General features: G+C 52.7%; 1 protein-coding gene across 14 annotated transcripts in view; it reads left to right on the forward strand.

The window, feature by feature from the left end:
* Window positions 1-25,540, forward strand: part of ANKS1A (ankyrin repeat and sterile alpha motif domain containing 1A) — a 100,390-nt gene that overhangs the window by 48,222 nt on the left and 26,628 nt on the right. For 9 of the 14 annotated variants that reach the window (XM_035347277.1, XM_035347278.1, XM_035347279.1 and 6 more), the window contains 3 exons: window positions 12,256-12,309; window positions 15,787-15,853; window positions 24,064-24,170. In XM_035347277.1, the coding sequence (XP_035203168.1) occupies window positions 12,256-12,309; window positions 15,787-15,853; window positions 24,064-24,170 (228 nt within the window). Of the gene's footprint in view, window positions 1-12,255; window positions 12,310-15,786; window positions 15,854-22,023; window positions 23,315-24,063; window positions 24,171-25,540 lie in introns of those variants that run through there. The other 5 variants (XM_035347280.1, XM_035347287.1, XM_035347285.1 and 2 more) reach the window with 2 other exon arrangements.

Genomic DNA, 25,540 nt, shown 5'->3' on the forward strand with positions numbered 1-25,540 from the left:
TCAGAGATAAAATCCCCTCTGCGGAAGGTATTGAAAGATGCTGAAAGCCAAGAGGGAATCCCTGCTCAATGGGAGCCCATCCTGGAGTCATACGCCTGCTCCCTCCCACTCCCCGCGTGTTTGAGGGTTGCCAAATAGCGATTTTCTTCTGGAGGTGCTCTGCTTGCAGAGGCGTTGCTGTTCAGTACCTGGACTGGTCGTACGGCAGCTGTTAGTGAAAGATTACGCAGCAGAAAGTGTGTTTGAAAGGCCCGGATAGCTTTTCGTGCTTAAGTGAACTGTTTACAGCAAACCCTGAAAGGGAAAGGAGCCCTGGGCTCCGCAGGGCTGCACGACTTGACTAGGAGCAGAGGTCAAGCCTTCGTGTGCCTGCGCTTCCTCTGCTGGGAGAAAGCAACCTGCAGATCTGCTTCCCCGGTTGTAAACAAAAAGCACCGCTTCCACCCTGCGCCAGCCTCCCAAGGCACCGGAGGGAAATGGGCTTTCCCTTCACGCCACGTGGAGGTGAGGAAATCATAGGAAGGATCTTGATTTGCGGAAGGATCTTGATTTGCTCTTCAGCATCTCAGGACTCTGTTCCGAGATATTTAGGGTCTCACTGACTCCTGCAGCATGTGCAACGGTTGCACTCTTCGGAGCTGTTGGCAGGAGGGGCCCCGCCGTGGGGCAGAGCATTTTGCTGCAGAAGCAGCACAAAGGGGAGCTGCTGCTGGGTGCAAGTCCGTACGGCCAGCCGGTTCTCGCTCTGAAATGTTGCGAGGCGGCTGGTAAGAAGTGGCAGAGATGCACCTGCAGGGAACGTTTGGTTTTTGTTTTTTTTTTTTTGCAGTGATTTGTATGTGCAGAGAGGGGCTGATCCGGCTGGTCATAATGGCAACAATGAGACTGAAACATAAATGTAGTGCTGTTGTTAGAGGCTTAATTAGCCCTCTGAATGGGATAATGCAGCTGGGCTGAATTAAATGCGACTTGCAGCCTCCGAATTTACCAGGCTAATACAAAACCTTGCTGAGCCACCCCTGTTAGCGATGCTTTGGCTCTTCCTCTGTGTCAAGGAGAAACAATGGCAGATTTATATGCATTATTCCGTTAATTTTAATGCTCTTTATGCAGGCAGCTGAGGAAGAAAGCGATCCACACGCAGCTCTGCGACGCGCGGCTGTAGCAAACAAGCGAGGGATTTCTCCCACTGGCCTTGCCAGCAGGAGGAGTGTCTGCTCGGGACGCTGGGGGCGCGGGGAGGGACCTGTTCGTGTCCTCGGACAGATGGGATCTGTGGCAGAGGCCGAGCTGGTGCTGCTCTGGGCCATGGGTGACTGTGCTCAGCTAGCCTGGCCGGCCAGAGGCAGCAGGAAAATCTGCTGCTTGGTCCAGAGGGGTCACGTCCCTCCCCAGCAGAGCGCCGCGAATGCCCTTTGTTGGAAGTGGAAGGTGGTGCCGGCTCTGCCAGAAGGGTGGGATGGGGAAGCAATGATTCACTTGGCAAGGCTCAGCCCCGCTCCCAGATGCAGGGAAGAGCAGCTCCCCTGCTCCCAGGGCCTGGCTCGAACCGCAGCTCACGCCGACAGCGGAGCTGTGTGTTGTGGAGGAGCCTGCTCAGCGCCTTCCCGGCCCAGGGAGCACAAACCCGCCGTGTCCCCCAGCTGCTGGCAGATGTGAACTCTGCGAGCAAGCCAGGGAAATGACTAAAGCACCCAGCAACGCATTGCCCAGGGAGCTGGGGGCGAGGACCCACAGCGCTCCGTCCTCCGCTCGGGAGGCAAGGTGAAAGGAAGGCGTGAGGAGGCGGTGCTGCTGGTCCGCATAAATATTTGAGTCCTCCCAAACTCGGCTGAGGGCTAAAATGATCAATTTGTTTTTCATAATCAGCTCATAAATATTTTGCAGCTGTGGGATGAGCACACAGCCGTCGCAGCTCGCAATGAATTTTGCATAGGAGAATCAACTGCGTTTGTGTTCCCGCAGGAGGAGGGGGCACTCGGCGCCCGGCCCCGCTGCCAGCCCGCTTCCCGGGGCAGATTAACTCGCGTCTGCGCTGCCTTCCTCCTCCACGGAGCAGCTCCAGCTCTGTGCATCTGCCCACGGCCACGTGCAAGCAGGTGTAGGTGGGCAAACCTTGCAGGGATTGATCCCAGGAGGGGCTGAACTGAGCTCCCTCTCAGCTGGCTCAGGTCTCTGGATGGAAGGCAACATGTCAACGTGTAGCCCTTGAATACGACCAGTCAGCTGTTTATCGAAGGCTAGAGGACATACGACATCTTTGCTTTGTTCTGCGCCCATGCTATCTCATCGCTTTTGGATGTGTTTAGGTGTTAAATGATTCCTTCTCCCACTGCCCCAGCTTCCAACACGTTTTTTTTTCTGGGCCCTTTTCTCCCTCTGACACATCAGCTTGTCAGTGCTGAAGGAGAGAGCCTGACCACGATGAAGTTGGACTTCATCACGATCACTCACCGAGCTGCCACAGGGGGAAGCAGCTTCCTGACAGCGAGAGTGATCAGTCCGGGAAGGGATCGAGGGATCTCACAGGGGGCCGAGGGCTGGGCTGCAGGAGGCCTCGTGCCGCAGTCCTCTAGAAACAAAAGCAGGGGCTGTTCCAAACGCTTTCCATCCCCCGTGCTGCTGTCAGATTGATGAAAGCGGTGTTCCGACTATTTGGGAGCTGTGTCCTGCTCAGCTTCGGTCCTTCCTTGGCTTCAGCAAAACCCAGAGATGTTGGCAAGGGGCTTGGCTTGGCCTCAGGAGTGTAGGTGTAGCGCCTTTTGTGACAGGTCTACGATGTGCTACTGCAGTGATCCCCGTTGTTCCACTGCTGTGCGCGTTCTTGCCCCGAAAACAAAAGCACGTGGCTTCCCCGGCGGCCTCCATGTCACACGGGTCAACATCAGTTAACATCCAGGGAGTTACAAAATGAGGATTTTAGGCCTTTTTAACAGAAAATCTGGTTTTAGTGAGCAGGCCTCTAGCTTTACAACGCTGGTGCTGGGAAGGCTGCTTCCTTCTGTGAAGGGTCCCAGACCCCTGCCAAGGGGATTTCCTCTCTGGGGGTTGCGAGCTGGCCTCTGCTGGGCCTTGGGAGTTTTTAGAGGGTCGTGGTGTGGTTGTTTGTGACACAGGCATGGTCCGGGAGGTGCAGCTGGATGACCTGGTGTCACCAGCCCTGATGTGCTTCCACGCTTTGAGCTGAAAAGCCTGGTGCCGAGGCCTGGCCTGGTGAGAAGAATGGTCTCTGAAGCGTCTGGGGGCAAAGAGCCAGGCACGCTCCTGAGAATCAGCTGCAGACCTGGCTCCTGACACCCCTTAATTCTCCTCTTCCAGCTGTCTGCTATCAAGTGAGTGGCTCCAGTGCTGAATTTGTAGTGAAAGGCTCAAAGGTTCGAGCTCCAGCTTCCCAAAATGAGGTGGCTGCTGTGGCTGCTGTCTCGAGCTCTTTTAGGGAGAGATTAAACCTGCTTCAAAAGAAACTTTGGGAACTGAATAAAACATGCATTTTATTTTAGCTTCCTTTAGAAAAAGGCAATGCACAGTCCACTACTTTGATGCGTTTTTTCCCCAAGTGAATTAGCTGATGAATAAATGAATATTTCGTCTAATTACAGCGCCAGACAGCCATCATCTCCTACAAGCGATTGCCTCGCAGCTCCACGTTTTGCTGTCAGCTCAGCCAGGTTTCTTTTCCGTTTGCGTAGGTCTGGGTGTGTTGGTGTCACAGGTATGTTGTAGGGGTGTTGTTGCACCCGTTGCTGATCCATTTGGGGGGTCTTAATGTCACAGGAGCAAACCACACACGCGTGGTGCCTTCCAGCCCAGGTTTTGAAGAGCTGGGGAGCAAGTTAGAGGTTGTCGCAGCTAGTGGGGTGGCTTTAAATACTCCAGCTCCATTAACCTTGTCAGGCTGCTTGGGTATTTAAGGACCTGGTGGAATTAATGCCTCAGCTATGCTCTTCCTGCTGAGGATTAAGAACATTTGCATTGAAACGCGAAACTTTCAGGAAAGCTCTTGATGCAAAGCCTGCCACTGCCTTAAAACCACGCTCAGAAGTTGAAATTCAGGGCTGCGAGCTGGTGTTGAAAGAAAAAATGCAAATATTTCCCTTGCTGTTTGGGCGGGAGAGCTGCTATTTTGGGGCCTGGTGAAATTGCATCCTGTAAAAGCTCAGTGTTTCTTGTTCTGACAAGCTCACGTGGCTTACCTGCTGGGTAGCGGCTCCCAGATGGCCCAGTGCTGTAGACCCAAATCCCGGTGTTTCAGGTGAGAAATGCAGTTGAGAAAACAAGATGTTCAGCCTCTCCGCGCTCGTACCACCTGCAGCACACAAGCTGTCCTGCCTGGGCCAAGGACAGCCCTGCCTTGCAGGCTGCGAGGCTCCTTTCGTCCTTGCCATCAGCTGATGCTTCCTAAACATTTGTGCTTTGTTCTTTTAATTCTGGTGTTTAAATCTGAAGGCTTCGTTTTGCCCTGATTTTGAGGCTGGGGGCCGGGTCTGTTCTCCAGCTGCGGGTGCCCGGCATGCTTTGTCCCTTGCCTCGAGCTGGCCCTTATTTCCAAGTACTCATTCCAGTTCGCCCTTTGCCCATTTTGAGATGTTTTATAACTTGTTGGTTAGGGGAGAAGAAGTAATGTGGTCGGTATTCTTATCCTGATTTCTGCTCTTCTAAACAAATGTGTCCTTCGGGCTCTTAATTGACTTAATTAGTGGGCTGATTCTTCTATTATCTCAGGATCCCAACGTTTCCTCTTGCTTTTCCTGTGCTAAGGTCAGGAATTCTTACATCATCCTCGATGTTAAATCTTTCTTTTCCCTTTGCCCCCGATGGCAAGGTTTCCTTCGTCCTGATTAACGTTGCTGTGAAAGCTTTTGTGTTCTCAGTTCAGGTTTGCTTTATCGACTGCGGGCGCTGAAGCTGTAAACCAAGACTGAGCCAAGCCAAACATGGACAATTTACCAGCTTTGGAGGGGGGACTTCTTGGATTTCTGGTCTGGAAGGCGAATGTAAAGAACAAGTAGACCTCATTCCTGGAGTCAGCAGCAAGGTTTAGACATAATAATATTATTTGTCAGCTCTTTGAATCATATCAGTTCATCTGGAACTAGGCAGGTAGCTGGGGCAGCTCTTCCTTGGGCAGCTTTCAAAACGTTCAAAATGCAGCGTGATTTTTTCAGCTCAGCACTTACCCTGGGCGTGGAAGAAGCCTTCCGTCCAGGCATCCGTAAGGATTTGTGGAAATGCCCTCAATCCAGCTGTAAACGCACAGTGACTTCTCTCCTCTTTCTAGACCACCAATTACAGGCTGAGCGTGTCCAAATCAGCGTGCATCTAGAATAACACAATTTCTGTCCACTGTCGCTGTGTTTGTTAACTTTGGCTGTGTATTAACTCAATATCTGTGAGTCAGAAGCTTTTGATTCATTTATTTGGGTTACTCGTGCTCTAACGGATATCTTGGTTATGTAAAGATCTGGTGATCGTCAGTGGCTTCAAGACTTTTTCTGGACCAGAAATGTCCAGCCAGCGTCCTTACTAAATTCAGCCTTTCATTATGTTCTCTTCTATTTTACGTCACGTCTTCAAGCACTTGGGAAGTTTTATTTTTAAAATTGTGTGTGTCTATATAACATAGTCCTTCTGAAGCCTCCGAAGCAGGCTTAACGCGCTGTGTTGCATTCTGCACGCTAGAGAAAACCTTTGGTCCAAGAGCCTAAGGAATCGTCCTTGGCTTCGTGTCTCGGGATGAGTGAGTACAAAAATGTAGCTGTGGAGGGTCTGAGTTGCTTCAATATTGGTAGGGGGATTTTGCCTTTCTTATTGTGAGTTCAACATAACTCGCATCCATCCCCTTCACTTCTCTGAGCAGATACGTTGTCTCATTTGGCCAGCTTTTTTGTCATATTAACATCTCATTTAAGTGCGTATATTGAAAATATGTATATTTAGGTGGTTCTGACACCGCAGATCCGTGGTACCCTGGTTGTGGAGTGCAAACTTCTTATGAATTCCTTTTCTTTTGCTACGTGTTTGGTTTTGCACAAATCTCTAAACTACAAATCTATAGACCGGAGGAGAGCGGTAAGAAACAAGTCCCTGATCGAGGTCCAAATGAGTCTGACTTACTGAGCTAGAAAATGTGTGCATTATCACTAACGAGCAGTCGCAGCGTGGCTTGCAGTAAACACCAAACTCAGCGAGGCCTCGCGCTACGTGCGGAAGGCGTATGCTGCTGCTGGAGCAGGATAAAGCACGGGAAGCCTGAAGTTTGTTGGGCGTTGAAACGTGCCTCCGACGGCAGACTCCCTTTTGGAATCCAGGTTTGAATTAATGAAAGCAGCCTTAGATTTTCCAGGCCTTTGACGCTCATTCTGCTGACTCCCTAACGGCTGGTGCATGCGGAATGTACCGGGTGATGACACGAGGCTGCTGCTCTACGGGCTGCCGATGCGGAGAACATAAGAACGTAAGCCGCAGCGTCGTAAACCACATCAGAAGAGTGGTTTATGTGCTGTCACCCCTCTGGAAGTGAGATTCGTGGCCTGGATCCAAATTCCCGAGGACTGCCTTTGCAGTAAGGAGCCAGCAGGTGTTGTCCCCGATCCTCCTCCTGCTCTTGGTGCTTGCACCCCCGTCCCTTTCAGAGACGCGTGGGATGCCATCCAGCCATCCCTCTGCTCCACCAGCGTATCCCAGCTGGGTCTGAGCAGCCTGGCTTCTACGCTCAGGGCTGAAATATCAGTTAATGGTATCAGTTCCCCATTAACCGGAGACTTCACTGGGGAGAATGCCTTAGATCATTTGTCTTCTGCATCAGCAGGACAAACAGCGGAGCAGGCAGGACCTAATTGCATGTTAAAGCAGCACCTGTTATATTGTCTCCCAGATCAAAGTCTGCACGCAGGATCTTTTTGGCCTGCCTGCGAGTGCCCTAATCACAGCGGCATTCTGAGCCTGTGGCGTGTCGGCTTTTCCCAAATCTGCGTTTCTGTCTGTTGGGTTTTGACCCCTCTATTGTTATCCGTGCTATTGTCACGTCAAGCTGCAGTTATCGTGGGTCTGCAAAACGCTTGGAGGCTGCAGCGAGCTCAGTGCGTGGCGCTGGGCGCTCGCCGTGCCTCGCTTTACCGAGCCGCAGGCTGGAGGAGCGGTGAGAGCTTGGAGATGCAGCTAACGAAGGCGAAGAAGCACATCAGGTGTAGCGGGCTTCATGTTGGTGTCGCTGCCGGGGAAGGCTGGCTGGGCACCTTTTCACCATGTGTTTCCTCAACTCGAAATGAGAAGCAGGAGGAGCTGGGCTGGAGCGATTTCCCCTGCTCCCAGAAGGCTGGAAAAGACAAAAGCATTAGCAAAGAGATGCTGCTGCCGTTTGGGGGATTTGTGGTGTAAATGAAGTGGGTATTAATTTGGGGATGCTTGCTAAGGCTACTTAGAGCTGGTTTTTCATTCTGCCTGTCCCTCCTGCTGCGGGTGCTGGTGCTCAGCACCGCTGTGCGACTGCTGCTGGACTCATTTGCTCCATCTTGACCTCCTCCATCCCCTCCGGATCACCCGCTGCATCTCCTGAGAGATGATTTCACAAGTCAGCAATTAAAAAAAGAAAGCCTGAGATCTCCATTAAAGAGCTCTGCTTTCTTTTTTCCTCCCAGCAACCCCAAAACAACGTGCCCTCATTTACTGGCAAACCCATCGGACGCTCGGAGACATCCAGCAGGGTCTCGTGCTCAGCTGGAGCCACCCCGTAAGTGCCTGACGCACGCTGCCGGCCGTGCTGAGGCGGCTGGGAGCAGGGCAGTGTGTGCGGGCAGGATCACCTCCTTTCAGCCAGCCGCACAGCTTGGGGTTCATCTTAATTTCATTGTGCTTCAGCTTTGCTGCAGTACTGGTACAAAGCGGAACCACCCGGTGAAGGTGTTCGGTGCTTCCCCAGCGTTGTCCATGGACCTAACAAATCCTTATTTTTTTCCTCCCCTGATTTTTACAGCAAATCCGTTAGGCTGTAGCGAGGCCGATCACTTGGTAATTGGGGTGGTGTTTGTTGCTCTCAGAGGGGGTTTTAAACTCTTGAAGGAGCCTGCCTGGTTTTTATAATCTTAAACCCAATATGCTCCATCCCTCAGGTGTAGAAGCTTAGAAATAATGAAGTCCTAACCCCTGCCACTTGCTCGGAATTGCAGAAATTTAAAACACAGATAACCCTTCAACCCAACTTCATGAGCAGCTTCCAAGAATAACGTGCTGCTGGCGCTGCTGTCTGGTCTGCTGAGATTCACCCCTAGGTGAATTTCTACAATAGGTTACGAACCCCTTAATAAGAAGGATTTATAATGGGAATGCTGATATATTCTTAATTATTCTTATGCTGAAGGGTGTCCTTATAACGCACTAATACCGTACGCGTGGTAGATAGCGGGCCGTTTATTCCTGCGTGTTTTTATTTAATTATAGACCTTTATCTGAATAACTCTACTGCTCCGTGTTCCTATTTCTTTGCCACTTGTACAGGCGTGCTGTAGCTTATCTCCCTCGTGACCCGGCTTCTGGGCTGGTGGCTTGAAGCTGCCGGTTTGGGAAGGAGCCCCGGAGGAAGCAGAAGGTCTCGACCCCACACAGGGTTTTCCCTTTTCATGTGCGGAGCTCAGGAATGGGGCAATGGCGTGTGTGGTACCAGAAATCATATCCCGGAAGGGAAGGGAAGGCCAGGGAGCACCAGGCAGAGCTTTTGAGGACAAACCCCGATGCGCTGGGCACTTCAGCGGTGGCACAGCGTGCGGTGCCCGGGTAGCGATGCTGCAGTCAGCTTGGGGTGAGCTGCTGAAAGCGCTTCAAGGGGGACAAAGGAATTTTCTGTAGCTACGTGTGTGTGTTATAGAGGTGCGCGTGTAAAGACGTGCCTCCAGCTACAAATCATGTTCTGTTTGGTGTAACACGTTCCCTGTTCGGGCGGCACCGGGGATCCTGCAGCAGCAGCAGAGGAAGGCGGTATGGTATGTTATGTTCCATCTCGTTCCCTCCGTGGCTGATGTAAACCTGATTTAACAAGCCTGAGGTTGTTACAGCGTTTTCAAGGGAAAGCACTTCACTGAAGTTCTTCTCCAGTGCCCCCGAGTTAACTCTAAACGCTGTGTTTTTTCCAGGGTGAAAGCATCAAAAGAGCCCTCCTTTGTGTACTGAGGCGTAACTGGATTTTAACAGCAGTATTTGGCTCCTGAAACACGCTCCCTGCAAAGCAGTGTGAGGAAGGTGTTGGAAAGCGAGCGCTGCGTGGAGAGCTCGGCTGGCATCGCCTGCCTTGTCTTAGGCACGCTTCCAGCTAACGTCCCCAAACCTCCCCTTCGGCTTGGCCTTCCTGATCCTGACCTCAGGAAGCCTGAGGCTGTAAACACGGCTGTTTGTGGGGCTCGGAGCCCAGCGTGGGGCTTTGTCTGGGATGGAGGCGTGGGGTTTCCACCCGTGGAGCAGCAGTGCGGGTCGCTGTGCGCAGCACCGGGAGGCTTTGACCCCCTCCGAGGGGATGGAGGGAGGGGGAGGCTCTGCTCGTGGGGGGCAGCAGAGCTGGGCTCCCGGCACTGTCTGCTTATCCCGATGCTGCCATGCCTGCACGTATTTATTTATTCTTCTCCCAGGACAACCTTGACGTGTCCTTGGGAATCAGCGATGCTCTACGCAGAGACCGAGCACAGAACTCCTGCGTTTGTAGTGATGGTAAATCCCAGCGCTTTTCTGCTGGAGGTTTGGTTTTTTCCCTAGCCCCTTCCAGAAAGCTGCACTAGCATAAAGATGCCCCCAGACCGGGGCGAGTGGCATCCTAACGGAGCGCTGCTCGGTTTTGTGCTTTCTGAATGAAGCTTCCTTCCCCTGCATGCAAATGAGTGGATGCAGACAGCTCGTGCTGCGTGAAGCTGGCTTTTCTTTCGGTGATAAAAGACCCCGGGACTCGTTAATCGTCCTCTGTCTCTCTCAATGGACTCAACTGGCTCCAAACTTCAGCGCTGGCTCCGTGAAGGAAAATAGGGAGAGATTAGCATGGACCCCACGGCTTCGCGTCCATCGAGGGCAGGGGAGCGGAGATGAAGCGTGTCAGGGCTGGCTGCGGAGCCGTGCCTCCGGGGGCTGCGTGTGCCAGCCCTCACGCTGCCTCTCCTGGGAGAAGGAGCCCCAAAAGCTCTCCGTGCCCACCTGCAGGAGCCTGTCCCCCCTCCAGGGCTGCCCGACAGCCCCCGCAGGGTGCGTTCAGAAGGGAGGCGATATTTGGGGTTGGCGTTTTGGGGTCCTGCTCGCATCAAAAGCCATCCCAGGTCTGCCCGCAGAGCTATGGGGTGGGGGTTGCTTTGCAGGACTTGTGTCGAAATGTCTTGCCGGGAGAACAAACCAGCATCCAGCTTGGCTCTGATGGGCTCCTACAAACAAACGCCTTTTTCCTCCATTAATCAGACCTCGGTTGCTCGGGATGGTTTGTTTGAAGATAAAGTTCTGTTTGGGAGTAAATTGCCAGTTGCTATGTTTTCGTGGCTGCCTGCCTGAAGAGCTCACCACTTCCCCAGCCCCAGGATGACTCTGGGCCGCACCCAGCTCCTTTTTTGCGGGGTATTTTTATTTTTCAGCAAAACTTAGGCCAATGCGAAAAGAAATCGGTGCGCTTCGGTGCTGGTAACCAACCACTCTGCAGCTCCTTCCTCTGCACCCCTTGGTTTGGGGCGTGCTGGAGGACTCTCATTTTTGCAGCCTTTCTCCCAAAGGCTTTCAGCTTTGCAATACTTTTGCTTCCTTTTGTTGAAGGGTTTCTGCTCCCGGGCCAAAATACCTTTCTAGCATGGATCCAGCTGCGCCTCTCGGCATAACAGATAAGAGCGCATGAATTTAGGATGCAAAAGTGGTTTTGTTTCTGTGGATGTTTAAGAAGGGGGGAAGGAAAAACTATCCAACCTGTTCCGAGAGGGATGCGTGGTGCTTCAGTGGAAAAAAGCAGGTTAAGCCAAAACAAATCGGAACTGAGTGTTCAGGCTCAAACTCCGTCTGGGCTGCAGCGCTATATTTAAGCATGGTATTTTTGTATTTTAATAATTAACCACTGGGAAAGAACAGCCTAAAAAATGGTGGTACATGCTATTTTCAAGGTATTTTCTCTTCCATCCCCGTTTTAGTGTCACGGAGTGCGGCTGAGGACCGGTTCTGGAGGTCGGGGATGCTTTACAAGTCGACTTTGGATTTGTGTCCCTCCCCTGTTCTCATCTCTTTGCAAGCTCTTCCCACCTAACAAACCGATCAGCCTCAAGCTGGTGTCTGGGCTGGCAGGTGACCCCGGAGAGCGTTGTTTTTCGTGGAGGGCGGGGGGCAGCAGGACTTCCCTGCGTGCTAATTGTGGCGCGGTTCTGGCTGCCGCCGGCTGCAGCCCGTGTTTAGCAAAGGATGAGCCGAAAGGTCATCCTTCGGGTGATTGCTTCATCGCCGTTCAGTTTTACGTAGCACAAGGCGATCCCCTGCTTTTGAGGAAAAGCTCGTGGGTGTTTCGAGTGCCGCAGAGGCACCTGCAAGCCGTCACCGCCGCGCTTCGAGTGCGGAGCTGTCAGTGCTGGGGACCGAGCCCAGAAAGCAGCACGGGGTGGTGCGACCCAACCCAGTGAGCTTGGCCTGGCACCCGGCGGTGATCTGTGCTTTGAATCCAGCTACAAACTGCAAGCAAGGAAGGGAGCAAATTTGTCACGGTGTCAGACCGTGGCGACCTGCCCTGCTGCAGGGGAATTCATCCAGGCTGCCCGCTCGGAGCAGGGCTTGACCCGGATTCGCGTGGTCCTCTTGTCTGCGGCATTCGGGCACCTGTTCCGTGTGTGCACGGGAGAGAATTGGCCTTGGGAAGCTCCTGGCTGTGTTTGGAGGAAGCGGGAAGGTGAAAAAGGTGACTCCCTGGGGCCGGGGTGCTGCGGGAGCTCGCTCCCTGCGGTAAGCACGTGGTGGGGCTGTGACCGTTCCTAAAATCAGGTTAAAGCTTTCTCTCGTCCTTCCCGCGCTGTGGAAGAGGAGAACTGCAACTGGTAGGGGTGCAGGAGAGAATCCAAGGATGGAGCTTGGTGGTGGAGGGAGGAACGCTGGCTGTCCTGCTGTAAGTCCTGGGAAATAAAGGGGATTTCTTGGAACGAGCAGCTGATGGAGGGAGCTTAGCTGCCTCGTGCCAAAGAGCAACCAGTGATAGCTCTGTCTAACGAGGGACTGCAAACACGGGTGTGAATCTGCCCCCAAACGTCCTCTTGTGCTCTTTGCCTCCCCCAGCAGTGCCGGCAGCAGTCCCTGCACATCTCCAGGGCTCGGCAGTGGTGGCACAGCGTAAGAGACCTGCAAAGCGTTTTGCCTCTGCTGCTGTGAGACAGCCCGAGGGGGCTGGGGCTGCCTGAAACGTGCTGCTCCCTCCTCTCCTCTTTCTCTCCCCACCTATTTCTTCCCTCTTGGTGACTGGTAGGAGAGGCTTGGCTGGACCCGAGTGCTGCTTGCTCCAAATGATCCCCAGCCCGAAGAACCTCCAGGGCTTCCAGAGCCACTGGAGTGAACGCCTTTCAGATAAAGATCCCAGACAGTAGGCACAAGAGTGGCTCCAGCTTGGAGTACCTATCTCGTAATGAAGGTAATTGACGTGAATCTGCACAGCTTAACGTCCTCAGACTCCTGGAGCTTGAACTGGATTGACCTTAAGACCCAAATTCGGCAGCGAGCCTTCGGGGCTGTGGCAGCATCCCAGAAATCCTTCTCCCAGCAGTCCTGCTGCAGCTCAGGCTCGGCGCTTGCCTATAAAGCACAAATAAAGGCATCGTTACGAAAGCCCTTGGTATTATTTGGAGACAAGGTTTGTTTTGCACCACCCCTGTATTTTCCTCCAGTATTGCCCGGCCGTTATGGACCGGTGGCACATCAGGGCACCGCGGGACTTGAAGGCTTTGCTGGGGAGCATTTGCTGCTTTGTTGGGGCAAAAAACGTGCCTGGAGAGCCGTGGGTTACCTCTGGGCCTCAGTCTGTAACCTTTGCAGAGAACCACAAGGCAGCTAACGATTTTCAGTTACCTGCTGGTGTCTGTCGAGACGAAGTTGCTGCAGCCCTCGGGCTTCGTTCAGGCTGCGTCGCAAAGAGAAATGGAAAAGTTCTTTAAAGCCGAGCTCGTGGAGGGGAGCGGGGCTGGCGGAGGGAAGGTGACTGCCACGAATGCCTCCAAAGGATGAAAAGAGTTAAGAGGCTTCATTGTGGTAGGGGAAAAACTCCGCATCACAGGGCAGACTTGAAATTCTTCTTTTTTTTCCCTCCTAACCAGTTCCAGTTTAGCTGACCCCACACTTCTCTTGTCGATACTGCAGAGCTGCTGATTTACGCAAGAGCCTTAGGTTAGCTGAAAAACAAGTGTTGTTTTTTTTTTTCCTTGCAGTTCTCAAAGCTGTATTTCTGGGGCTTCCTTATTCAGCCACACTGAGTCTAAATAGCGAGATCAGATGACACGATGACTAGCCATGCAATTTTTATCTGAAGAAAGGGCGAGTGATGTGAGCAGTTGCAAAATGAGCCGCCCTGCCCGTGTTTGATGTTATGCTTGTCATTTAGGAGCTGCTTTTGTCCACTTGAGATCGGGGTATTTTTGCCTTGGCCTCATCCTTTTTAGTGCATCCTTTTAAACTCGAGCTTAAAATCCCATTTCTTGTACAAACAGCTTGCAATTTTTGATTAAAGCTCTGAATGACTCAGCTTGGGTAAGTAAAAGCCTTCACGTTCCCTTCACGTTCCAGGCTCTCACATCAAATCTCCGTTGTCATTTTTACCCCCCTATGAAATAAGGGATCCGATGGCTCACCCACTGCTCCGTTAGTGGCTGTGTTGACCCTTGTGCCAGGGTGTGATGGCACCTGCCCTTTGTCCAGGACCAGCACCCCGATGGAGAGCCCGGCACCGCTCAGGCAGCTTTAGCAGAGGTCACGTTCAAGTTCTGCCTGTGTTTGGGGCAGAAGAGCAGCAAAACCCGCTTCTGCCCTGTGCTGACAGCAGGAGCTGCGCATCCAGCGACTTCAAAACCCTGCTTTTATCATTCTCGAGCCTCGCTTCCCTACGGGTTTGAATTCTGACTTATTTTTTTTTCAGGCTGGTCTTCAAAGCTCGCAGTAAACTGGCATTAGCTGTGGTTCAGGCCCAGCAGCAGTGCTCGCCCTCGTGCTTTTCCAGGGGCAGAGCATCCACGTCCTTCAGTGACTCCTGCAGGGGTGGCGTGAATGCCTTCTCCCCGGTGAAAGCGAGCGTTACAACCAACTGCCTCTGCTGCCCGCGAGTGGGAAGGACTTCACTGGAGATCTGACCTGGCAGGAGTCTGAAAGCTGACTGATTTTTCTTTCACTGGAAAAAAACAAAAAAAACCCTGACCTTAATGGAGTTCAGCCGTGAGCTCCCATTGATTTTGACTGGCAGTTGGGTCCCCAGCTCCTCGCGGCGTTTCCAGGAGCTCTGCTCACCGGCTGGACGCTTTGGGGAGTTTGTGCAGCTGCACCAAGCACAGCAGCACGCCCAGGTCCCGGGGTTGTACAGGCTGGGGGACGAGGTCCAGGAAAACTTGGACTTCCTCCCCCAGCCTGTCCTTAAAAGACCGGGGAGAAAAGGCTGTGGAAGAATTCATTTGCTGTTTTTTCCCCCTCCCCTCCTGTCACCAGTCTGTGCATCGGCTTTGCATTCAGCAGCAGCCACTCTCCAGCGTCTCGCAGGAACGTTTTCTTGGCAGGTTTCTCTTTGGGAATCCCCCTGGGGGCTTTTTTTTCCCCCTGTTTGGTTATAGATTAAAGACTGGGGTAAGCAACCAAAGCTGAGCCTCTTGAGGGTCTTACTGCTGGCTGGAAAATAGCGGACTTTGATTGTAGGATGCCTTAAACTATTGAAAATCCTAAATTGACTTACTGAGCTGTAATTTATCAGGTTTTCCATCTTAACGGAGTTAATCTAGTAATTGCCACCATCCGTTTTCCCTCTGCAGCACTACACGACAAAACCTCAGCCTACAAACTCTGCTCAACGGTTGTTCAAGTTTCCGTCGTCGCTTACGGAAACCTCTTGTAGCTGTGTAGAAGGTGCACATTTAAGGTTTTTTGGCGTTGCAAAAGCGACCGTTTATATCCAGAGTGGACTTAAAAGGCAGCATCTCGGGCAATGAAGAGTTTGTACCATTTCGTAACCGCCTGAGGTTTGCCTGGGCGGTGAACTGCTTAGACCCGGGCATGGGACTGTCTTCGGCTCCCTCTCCTGGGCAGTTCAGGCGTTTGCCCCCACGGTGCTTTCACATCCTCGATTTATTTCCAATCTCTCTAAGCACCTCTGCTCTCAGTGATGCACAGGTTTGGGGAACGTGGTGCTTTTAAAACCAAACAAGAAAACCAGGACGGGTGAAGCCCAGCTCACTCTGCGTGCTGTGGCGGCGTTGGCGACCTGCGTCTCTCCGGCTTGGCTGCGGGTGAAGGAGGGCTGCGTGTTCGTGCAGGGTGCTGAGCGGTTTGGGGATCCCTTCCTTCTCCCTGTGTTTGCTCTCCGAGGGATGGGTTTCATGGAGCTGGTTATTTTCAGGCTGTTGGAGGGAAGGCTCAGCAGAGTCCCAGCCTCTCTGCATCCCTTCTGAGTCATCCACCCGTAAGGAGACTTTGCCAGACAAGGTGTTAAGGGCACCCTTTCTGGCTCAGAGGTACCTTAACGTCCTTTCCTGGATCTGTCCCGTGGCAGTGACATCCCGGGGCTCCCTTGACCTTTTCCTCTGGCTCTGTCAGTAACGCAGCACGTGCTTGTTTTATTTTCAGATTGAGAAAATCATGAGCTCCATCGGCGAAGGCATTGACTTCTCTCAGGAGCAGCAGAGGATCTCAGGTAGCGTAACCCAGCTCGCGTGTGTGCGTGTGTCTGTGTCGCTGCACGGAGCCCCCCCAGGGGCTGGCTCCTGCTTTAGCACCCGGAAGGGAAGGGTCTGGCACGGACGAGCAGATCTCTTTTTCCCAGTATAACATTCAACACCGCTACCAGCAAGCTGAATTCGATGCTCCCCTGGGTAGATTAATTGTATACAACGTGGTTGTCCTTCCCACCTGGCTGGCTTTTGGGCTGGGTGAGGAGCATTGCGGCTGGCACCCCGTGCCTGAAGGGGAAGGGGGGACCCTGCTCACCTGCTCTCCGTTAATTCTCCCCAGTGTCTGCATGTGTGTGTGTGCAGGGGGTCCTGTTTCTTGTTGGAAGTGGCTGCCTGTTTAAAATCTGGGGCTTGGTATTCCTCTTTAGGGTACGATACGTTTTGAGGTGGTGTTTTTGCATCTTAGAATAACTCGAAATAAAGGTTATTGGCTGAGAAGCGTGGAGCTTTCATCGGTGGCTTCCAATCCCTGCAGCGACTGCTTACCGCCCTTCCCTGGAGGTGCGAGGTGCTGGCTGCTGTGAGTGGTCTGGGACCTCTTGTCCTCTCCTGCAGGAGTAAAAGCAGCTCCAGCGGCTGGCTCATCGCCCCCCTCCCACAGCCCAATAACCAGGGTGCTCTGATACTTCAGACTTACTTTGCTTACACTTCTCTCCTGCCTTTTAAAATCTGTTTGTCTCAAGTTTTCTGTTCTTCTCCGGTGGATAACAACAAAACGCTCTGTAAGCAGTCGGTCTGAACCAGAGCTGCTGCGTGTTTGTCTTCTGGCTGGTCTCACAATCCCCATAACAATCTCGCTTTTGTTTCAAATGCATAATGCAGCAGCAAACTGCTCTTTTCTCTGCCTCTTCTGGTTACCTAAGTGTGGATCTGTCCCTTCAGATACGAGCAGAACCTCCTCGTAGCTCTCCACGCTCCCGTATTTTGTTCCTTAAATCCTTTTGGTCCTGGGAGGCTGGGATGGGGATTTTGTATTTAGATTTGAAAAACGTGTAGTCGCTCTGATGCAAGATCTACAACAGCACTTCGGGTATTTCAGTGTCTCGGATCTGTGGTGTGGGTTGTTCTTCGTGTCCCAAACCACCTCCCAGGTGGAGGAGTTGTCTTCCCTTTCTTCAGGCTGTTCTTTCCCTGTTCAGGCCAAATGAAAAGGAAAGGAGCATTTCATCTTCCAACACCCCACTGTATCCAGGGAACTCACTGGTCCAGGATGTGTTTGCTGCTGGGCATGGTTGGAGGTGAAGCTGCTCTGCCAGCCCGCTTGGGGCGGTTTGCCCTGGGTAGGACAGCGGCTGACGGGGAAGTGCAGGCTTGGAGGTGACGTTGGAGTGCTCTGGGCAGGGCGAGGAGGCGTCCCTTGCCTTTGGGATGTCTCACTTCATGCTTTGGTCTCAAGCTTTTAGTGCCTCTTGGGTGGTTTTCTTCTCCTCCAGGTGGCTTTTAAATCCATAGCCCCGCTCTGTCAGCGGCATGACGTGGCATTTGGCCACGAGGTGCGGGTCTCCTGGCTTGTCAGCAGCATCACCTCCTTAGGGAATGTTCCTGGGGGACCAGAGTGTTGGAGCACAAAGCCTGCGTGGGGTCCTGCCCAGGCCCTCCCGTGCTCGCCCTGCCTCCCGTGGAGGGCCGAGGAGAGGACGTGGGTGCTCCAGCCTGGGAGATCTGCTCCAGGGAAGGACTAAAATTAGCCCTTGTGAGGCCTGTCATCTGTACATCCATGGCACAATTTTGTGTGTTGGATTAGGAGATGAAAAAATAGCCTGATTGCAGTCTCCTGAATGTCTTATGGTCTTAAGTCAGCACAGAGGGAAGCAAAACCAGCCTTTAATTAGCCTTTGGGGTCAGTCTTCAGCTCTGGCCAGACTCCCCCTACCCCTATTTTGTCTGTGCAGCCCTATCATTGAGACAAGCCTTTTTTTATTCTTGAAATCTGTGTGTTCTTGTGCAGTTTGCCTCAGCTGGAGCTTATGGAGTGCCAGGTTCTAGTTTGGCTGCTGCAGGATAAGGTGCAAAGAGCTGCCTCTGCCACCTAGCCTCTCCCAAAGAGCGAGAGCAGCAGGAGCATTGCAGAGGTTTCTCCAGCAAAGCCACTGTTGTTCTGCAACCCATAAGTTGTGGCTTCCAGAATATTTTTAATATTTATGCATTTTTCACCTGTAAAACCCTGGATGCCCTATCACGGCTTCACATCAGATAAAACTCATCACATTTTTCCCCTGTATGTTCTACCCATGTGCTTCCGTGTATGTGGTTTTATTAATGACTTAGCTGTGCCTTTTGTCTTTGCTTCTTCAGATTTCCATAAGACAAGGTGAAGGAGGAATCCCGGTGTCACTTAGCGCATTGATTTTCCTCCAGCCATGTCCTCCAGCCATGCTTGCAACTGTTATAACTCTTGTCTCTGCAATGCAGCATCAGAGCGGCGGGAGATGATCCTGGGTTACAACATTTATGAAAATGAAAGCGTTTTAAGCAGAAGAGGCTGGGGTATGGGGAATAGAGGCGCCTGTGCTGAGTCTGTTCAGCATCCAGCCCGGAGCAGCAGTCAGATCCCAGGCTGTTAAAGTACCTTCTGCTGCTGCTCCTGCGGTGACCTAATTGCACGCCTTGGCTGTGCTCGCAGGATCCAACATGATCCTTTTGCAGTTCTACCACCTTTCACAGAAAGCGTCCAAAACCTTTTTCTATACATTTTTTTGTTCCTTCTTTTGAGGAAAGTGCACGTGAAGGGGAGGTGAAGCTGAGAGGAAGGAGGCTTTGATATCAGCGCGCATGTCCCTCGCTGTGTCTCCATCCCCTGCACAGCCCAGGGAAGCAGCCGGCCTCTTCCCCAGCCGCCTGTCTCCACGCTTCTGCATTACCGAGCTGCTCGGGAGCCTTATTGAAATTCTTCTCTTCCCGAGATGCAGCTTCAGTCCGGAAACCAGCAGTTTGTTAACAAACCTGCCCTTTCTGCTGCTGCAGGCGGAGCTGCGGGTGCGTTGTCTCCGGATGGAGCCGAGTCCTGGCCTTCAAAGGAGATAATTGCTTGGCTTTAATTGAGCCTTTGGAAACAGGGCTGTTTGTAGGGACTCACAGGGTACAGAGCTTGATTAAACGGCTGCTGCTGAACCCTGCTGTCTGGGGACTGAAGGTGACTAAATATCATGTACTGCTCAAGGGTTTCAGAAAATCTAAATGTCTCGAAAATGGTATCGGAGGAAATGCTTTCTGGTGGCGAGAGCAGTTCGGCTATGGCAGGCCTGTCCCCCTGGTGGCACTGGACCCCTCGCCCAGTGCCACAATCCTGCCCCTCTGGGGACACAGCCTTCTCCCGATGTCCCTTGGGGCCTCTCTGGGGGATCTTTGTCCCCCATCCCTCCTGGCGGGGCAGCAGCTGTGCTGGGAGCAGGACCGGGGGTTACCAGTTGCAGGTCAGCACGGGTGGCGCGGTGGCCGAGCCCTCTGGATGTGGTTAATCTGCCACCCTCCTAAATGTGGGCGATGTTAGGCTGTAGGTATTGATATTCACCAAACAAGGCTGCTGGCGACAGAGGTGCTTCCTCCCCTACTTGAAGCATGAATCCCCTCCTCTGCCTTTAATCGGGAGCCAGGACAAAAGCAGACCTCGGGAGCTTGTTTGTCTTTACTGTGGCGTGATGGAGGATGCTGGAGGGCTGCCGCCGCGAGGAATTCTGTCCTTTTAAATAATTCTGTCCTTTTAAATCCTTCACCTCCAAACTGCTCCGAGTGGGCAGCGTCTCCCATTGATGAGATGCTAATATGCATCTGCGCACACGGCTCCTGCCTGCCGTAATAAAGCTTATCTCACATCCATTTGTCACTGGGGCTTTTGCTTTGGTGAGGAGGAACCCCCTGCCAGTTCCCACCAGGGGGTTAACCCGTGCCTGCCCTACATACTGGGTACTGATTAGGGCTTGTGGTTTCCTAGGGCCAAAGGGCTTTGCTGGGGGATGCAAAGCAGCGTGTGTTTTTTGGTCTAATCCAACGGCAGCCCTTTCGCATCCTGCTTTCTGACAGCCCTCCCCAAGCAGGGCTGTAGCTGTAGCAGCGCGTGTGATTGATCGATATCATTAGGGAAGAGGTCTGACATGGAGGGGAGAGGAGGAGCTTTCACTTCTGCAAAAGCTGCTGTTGTGCAGGGAGTTTTCAGCAAAATGGACACCTGGCTCTGGAAGCAGGCAGAGCCGCGAGCAGCGCGTTTTCCTGCTGCCTGTGCTGCCTTCCACTTGGGGTGGGCTCCCTGGACACAGAGCAGCTGCTGTGCATGTTCCCAGCTTCTCTTTTTTTTTTTTTCTCCTCCTTATTTACAAAGGTGGTCAGCTGGAACGTGGACAATGCTTTGCCAGCCCCTCCATTGAGGACAAAGTGCCTCCTGGGCTGCGGGCACCCTGACACGTGGTTTTGAGCAGTTTGGCTTTCGCTGCTCAGGAGTTTGGTAGGGCTGTTTGGTTCACATCACATCGCAAACATGCAGGGAACTTTCCAAACGTGCTCTCATCTCCAACCCTGGGTGGGCTTCTCACCTCGCTGCTGGCTCGGAAAAAAGAAACCTGTGCCTTGCTCCCTGCCTTACAGCGATGTGTCAGGTGGTGTTTCTCTCCCCAAAACTGAGGAGATGAATGGGCTGTGCTCGATAAATCAGGCTGATGCAGGCAGGAGGCATGCTGCTCTGGACAGCAAATGCATTTGGGGCTCGGTGAGTTAACTCTGCCGTTGACTTGAGAAACGTGCCTGCTGTGCTGCTGGGCTAAAAGAGGAAGAAATTCGTTAGCAATCTGCATTTGGTTAATTGATTTTAGTTCCAGTAAAGTTAGGTGCTGGCTCTATTTCTTGTGTCTGACGGCGTTAATGACTACATTCTCCTGGCCTATCCATCTTGCCTAATGCACTGCCTGAGCTTACAGCCCCCCCTCTGCGGGTTTAAGGACTTCCACCTGATGATCGGCCCCAGCTGTGGCAACAAATGCCTGATTTGCTGCTTTTGCATGCTTTCTTTGTGTACGGACCATGCTTTCATCAACTCTTGCTTAGCCATGCAGTTTTTTTTTCTTCCTGGGAAAGCTCAGTCGTGTGTCTTCAGGCCACGCCAGGTTGTGCTGAACTGCTCTCGGCTTCCAAGAGCAAACAGGGTGCTGCCGGCTGCCAGGCGTGTCGCGCTTCTTCCTTCCTCCAGACAGGCTCAAACATGGCATTAAGGGTCATTGCTGGAACAGTAAATGGCCGAGGTGGCCCTGTCCCTTTTCTGGCTTCTTTGGGGTGTGCTCTGTTACCTGAAAAACCTTGCAAGAGGAACTGAATTGCTTGGCTCGCTTTTTCTGCAACTTTTAAATACTGTAATTATTTCTAACTACACTCTGTCCGCTGCCCCCCACCCCGAGACCTTTTAAAGGTAGGATTCCTAAAATTTGGAGCACAGGGAGAAGGATGGAGCTGACCTGGCTGAGAATTAGGAGTTTATTTAATCAGAAGTTGGGGTCCAGCTCTTGCTGGGCAGCACGGTGACTGGCATTCATTTGCTCCTGTGTCATCCTCGTAACATGGAAATATCTTGGACTTTTCTGTTTCAGTCTGGGATGTTTTGGGCATCTATTCTCTTTTTTTAAAATTAATATTAACCCCTCCGTTCCCCCTCCAAATACCCCTGTATTGCCTTGATTTTACGTGGTTTTTAACCAGAAAACCTGCACTTGGTGTCACTGTAGGTTTTCCCCTTTAAAAGCAGAAACACATTTATGAGTGTACAAAAGGCTGAGTAGAGTAAATAATTTTTTTAAAGCAAATTCAGGAGCTCAGAGGAAGGAACTGCTGCGGTTTCATTCCCCCTGCCAATACCCCAACTGCTTCCAGAAATGCTGTAGTAGGCAGCAAGCAGTTTCCTCACCTCTCTCTCAATAAATTAATTCTGAGCCAGCCACAAATCACTTTGAACTGTCAAAGCAGACCTGCAACGTCATTTTTTTTTTTTTTGAAAAGCCGAGCTGTGTAGTCCATCATTGAGTAAATATTGAGAAGTCAGTCATTTCCACTAGAGAGTTATAAAGCTGCTGTCTCCCTCCCCTCTCCCGCAGCTTCTGCTGCGAAGGCTGCTCGTGCAGTGGATGGAAAAGCTGGGAGGGGTAAGAGGATGAAGAGAAGGGAGGGACAGGCAATGCGAGAGCAGGAGACAGGACTGAGAGTGGAACGGCAAGCGTGGAGCTCGCTGCCTTCAGACAAAGCCCGCTGCTGCGGCTCGCTGCAAGGACGAGCGATTGCCGGGGAAGGGACGCGGCTGCCTGGCTGCTCGCGGACCGCAGAGGATCCAGAGGGAAGGATGGAGACCCCGGGCGAGCCGGAGCTTGTTGCATAAATTCCAGGTTTAGATGCTGTCCTTCTGCACTGGCTGCGTTAGGGGAGGGAGACGGAAACCTTTTGTGATCTCTGCGTTGCTCGCGCTGCAGCGTGCACTAGGAAGACCGGCCGGCTCTCCCGAACTCGCCGAGCGCGGCTCGCCTGGCAGAGGAGCGCTCCCGAGGACCAGAGCAGCAGGATCCCTTTCCCCAAGAATTTCCAGACGAGACCGTGAGCTCTGCGGTGTGCAGCCATTGCAGTGGGTGGGGGTGGAAGGATGGCTTGGAAGGTGCCAAGCAGCTTCAGGTGACCTGAAGGTTCAAAGAAAGCAAACTTGTTTCTCTCCTGATCATCTTTTTATTTGCATATACCCTTGAAACACAGATGTGCTAAGCAGCCTGAAAATTTCAGCCTGTCTTGCATAGCAAATGCCCTGATGAAAAGGAGATCTCTGAACTTTTCTTGTCACATCTCGAGCTCCTCTAGAGGAGAGGAACAAGTCCCTGGACTCTCTTCCCAGGGGCGAGGGAAGGAGAGCTTGTCTGCACAGCTTCTGTAGGGTGTTGGGAAGAATCTCATTTATCAGAGGCTGAGAGGAGCTGCTGTGGCATGTCTCTGACTTGAGCTGCTGCGGGAAGAGGAGAGGGTGTGCTTGCGTTTGGTCTCGTTTTGTTTTGACGTGCTTTGGAAGCAAGGAACTAAAACGCCTCGTTCTCCAGAGCTGCTGCCTGTTTGAGTCAGGGGCTGGGATGCAGCAGCTGCACTTAGCTGAAGAAAATGAAGGAAGGGCAAATACAAGCGTGCACCAAGCACTTGGCAGGACTGAATGCGTTGTGTAAAACCCATTCCGATTCCTCTGTCTCTCTTGCTGTCAGGCAGCGCAGCTCCGTAGTTAGGCTCCGCGGTGCAGCCAGCCAGCGCGGTCGGAGCCGCGTGCTGAAATGCCCCGTGTCGGATAGGGGGTAACATGGCAGCGCCAGGACTCTCAGACTCATGCTCAGGGTCGCTCGCCCCTCTGCTCCTCGTAACGCAGTAACGGAGAGAAAAAGCCCTTACCATGGTTTGCCTCTTTCAGGACTGCTTGGGGAAAAAAAGTATAAGCCCTTCTTATCTTCTGCTGCAGTTTGTGTGCTTTCTTTGTCTTGCATGTCTTCCTGTGGACAGCTGCTCTAGTCTGGCTTCTGCTGCTTTTCTCAAAGTCCGTCGTGTCTGTTCTGTGTCTCAGCTGCATGAAGACGTACTTTCTCTCTAGCTGCTTTGTGCCTCCAGCGCGCTTGGCCCTCCCTGCTGGCCCGCTGGGCAGCGTAGCGCATCCGGAGTCGCATGGACGAGCGGACCTGCGCGGCGCTGCGCGGCTCTGAGCGGCTCCACTCCGTTCCCTCGCACCTGCGGCTGGCTGCGAATGCCTCGGGGGAAAGTTTGCTGCCCTCCTCCCGCCCCCTTCCGATGAGCCAAGCACTGGATCAGCATCCCCGTGGGGTTGGGCTTCGTGCGTTTGCCTGGCAAGAAACTCGCCCGAGCCCTGCGAGCAGTGCATGTGGTGCCATGGTCCCGGGAGCGCTTCTTAAGCAGTTTGCTGGGGCAAGGTGTTTCGTTTTCTGAGTGCTAACTGGGATACAAATTGAACCCGGAGCCCGTGGAGGCGCTGGAAGCTTGTCCATGCTCTGTGCACACCAGCGGAATTGTCTGCCAGCTGATTTATTGCACTCTGAGCATAATTTTTTGAGTTTCTTTATGGTAATGACTATGATGTGGCAATGCCATCTGTCTTCCTCAGAGTGCCGCTGCTACCGCCTTAACGGTTTTTCCCTTTTCAAGCGTCTGCCGATTCCTCTCTCGTCAGGTTCGCGGATGCTGGAGCAGAGTGTCGGGGAGTGGCTGGAGTCCATTGGCCTGCAGCAATACGAGAGTAAGCTGCTTTTGAACGGCTTTGATGATGTCCGCTTCCTGGTAAGTTGCCGGTGGGACCTTCGGGCTCTAACGAACACCTCAGCCGGACCCCGACTTGTTGCAGGACCCCTGCGTCCATTGCAGAGCAGATTTGGGTTCTGCAGCCCAGCAGAATGGTCCGGAGGATGTGTAGGAAGTTAGACAAAAGGAGGAACCGAGGGTTGTCTCGGTTCATTCACCTTCCCATTCGGTTCAGTTACAGTTGTTACCGTTTTTCACTGTAATTTTGCTGTAAAATTTTATTTACTCTACCGCCTAAATCTTTACGATCCAATTCATTCAAGATATGGGAGCTGGAATTCATTAATGTGTTGAAAAAGTCACCGAGCCGTCTGTGCTCTGGACTGTGAAGGAGGAGGCAGACCTCTTGTTGGACGTATCCTTGCTCTGAGCACGCAGGCAGGACTTTAGGGAGCTGAACCTGGTTGTGGTGACACTGTTGGCTCTGAAACCTAACGATGGCAGCACCCTAAGGTTTAATGTTGAGGGTTTTAGTGCATGGCAACTTGGTGGCACGCTGCAGAAATCAGAGTTTGCATGGGATGATAGGCTGCGGAGACAAATTGAGGTGGGGGGTGCTTTTTGTGCGCCTTTGTGTGCGGACTCCTTGGTGCTGAGGATGGTGCAGAGAGGTGACATCCAGGGGATGTCACTCCATGTTGTGAGCCAGGTAAAAAAAAAAGGGGGCTCCGAAAACACCCCGGTGAGTGAATGTGACTGTTCTACATCTGCGGGGAGCCTCCTGCTCTGCCAAGGTAAAAGCAGTGCCCATCATCGCGCGGTGGTGGAGGTCTGTGGGGTGCAGCCGGAGGAAGAAAGGGAGACTGAGCGGGGCATGGCTGGAAGGGCAGGGAAGGGCACTCGGTTGGGTATGTAAAGGCAGGATGCAATTACGCTCTTAGAAAATAACCTGACCAACAGGACAAACGTTCCTGTAAGCCTCACGGGATCTCCGCCCAGCCCTGGAGGTTGAACGCTGGCAGATGTGCCCCTGTGAGTATCCAGCCCCACGTCCTGGCCTCCGTGGCACGCGGCTTCTCCTTTGTCTAGTTCAGGCACCTTCAGCAGGGGAACTGCTGGCGACGGGCGACGGCTTTCTCATGGGCTTCTGCCTCCACCCTGCGCTGAAATGGATCACCCCTAGGTCCCTGCTTAGGGTCCTCTGCCGACGGGCTGACCTTGGCGGTGTCAGCGTGCTGCCGGGCTGCCTCTTCCAGCGGGTAGCAGAAGTTTAACAACAAAGGAACTCAACTTTCCATTTGGCCCCAGAGAAGCAGGAGCCGGAGGCTCAGGAGCAGGAATTTGCATTGGCTGTGGTTCTTTGCAGTGAATTTGAAGGTTCTTTGCAGCTGCTTAGCTGCTGACCGCCT

This window comes from Oxyura jamaicensis, chromosome 26 (genome assembly GCF_011077185.1).
Source record: "Oxyura jamaicensis isolate SHBP4307 breed ruddy duck chromosome 26, BPBGC_Ojam_1.0, whole genome shotgun sequence".
Taxonomy (NCBI): domain Eukaryota; kingdom Metazoa; phylum Chordata; class Aves; order Anseriformes; family Anatidae; genus Oxyura; species Oxyura jamaicensis.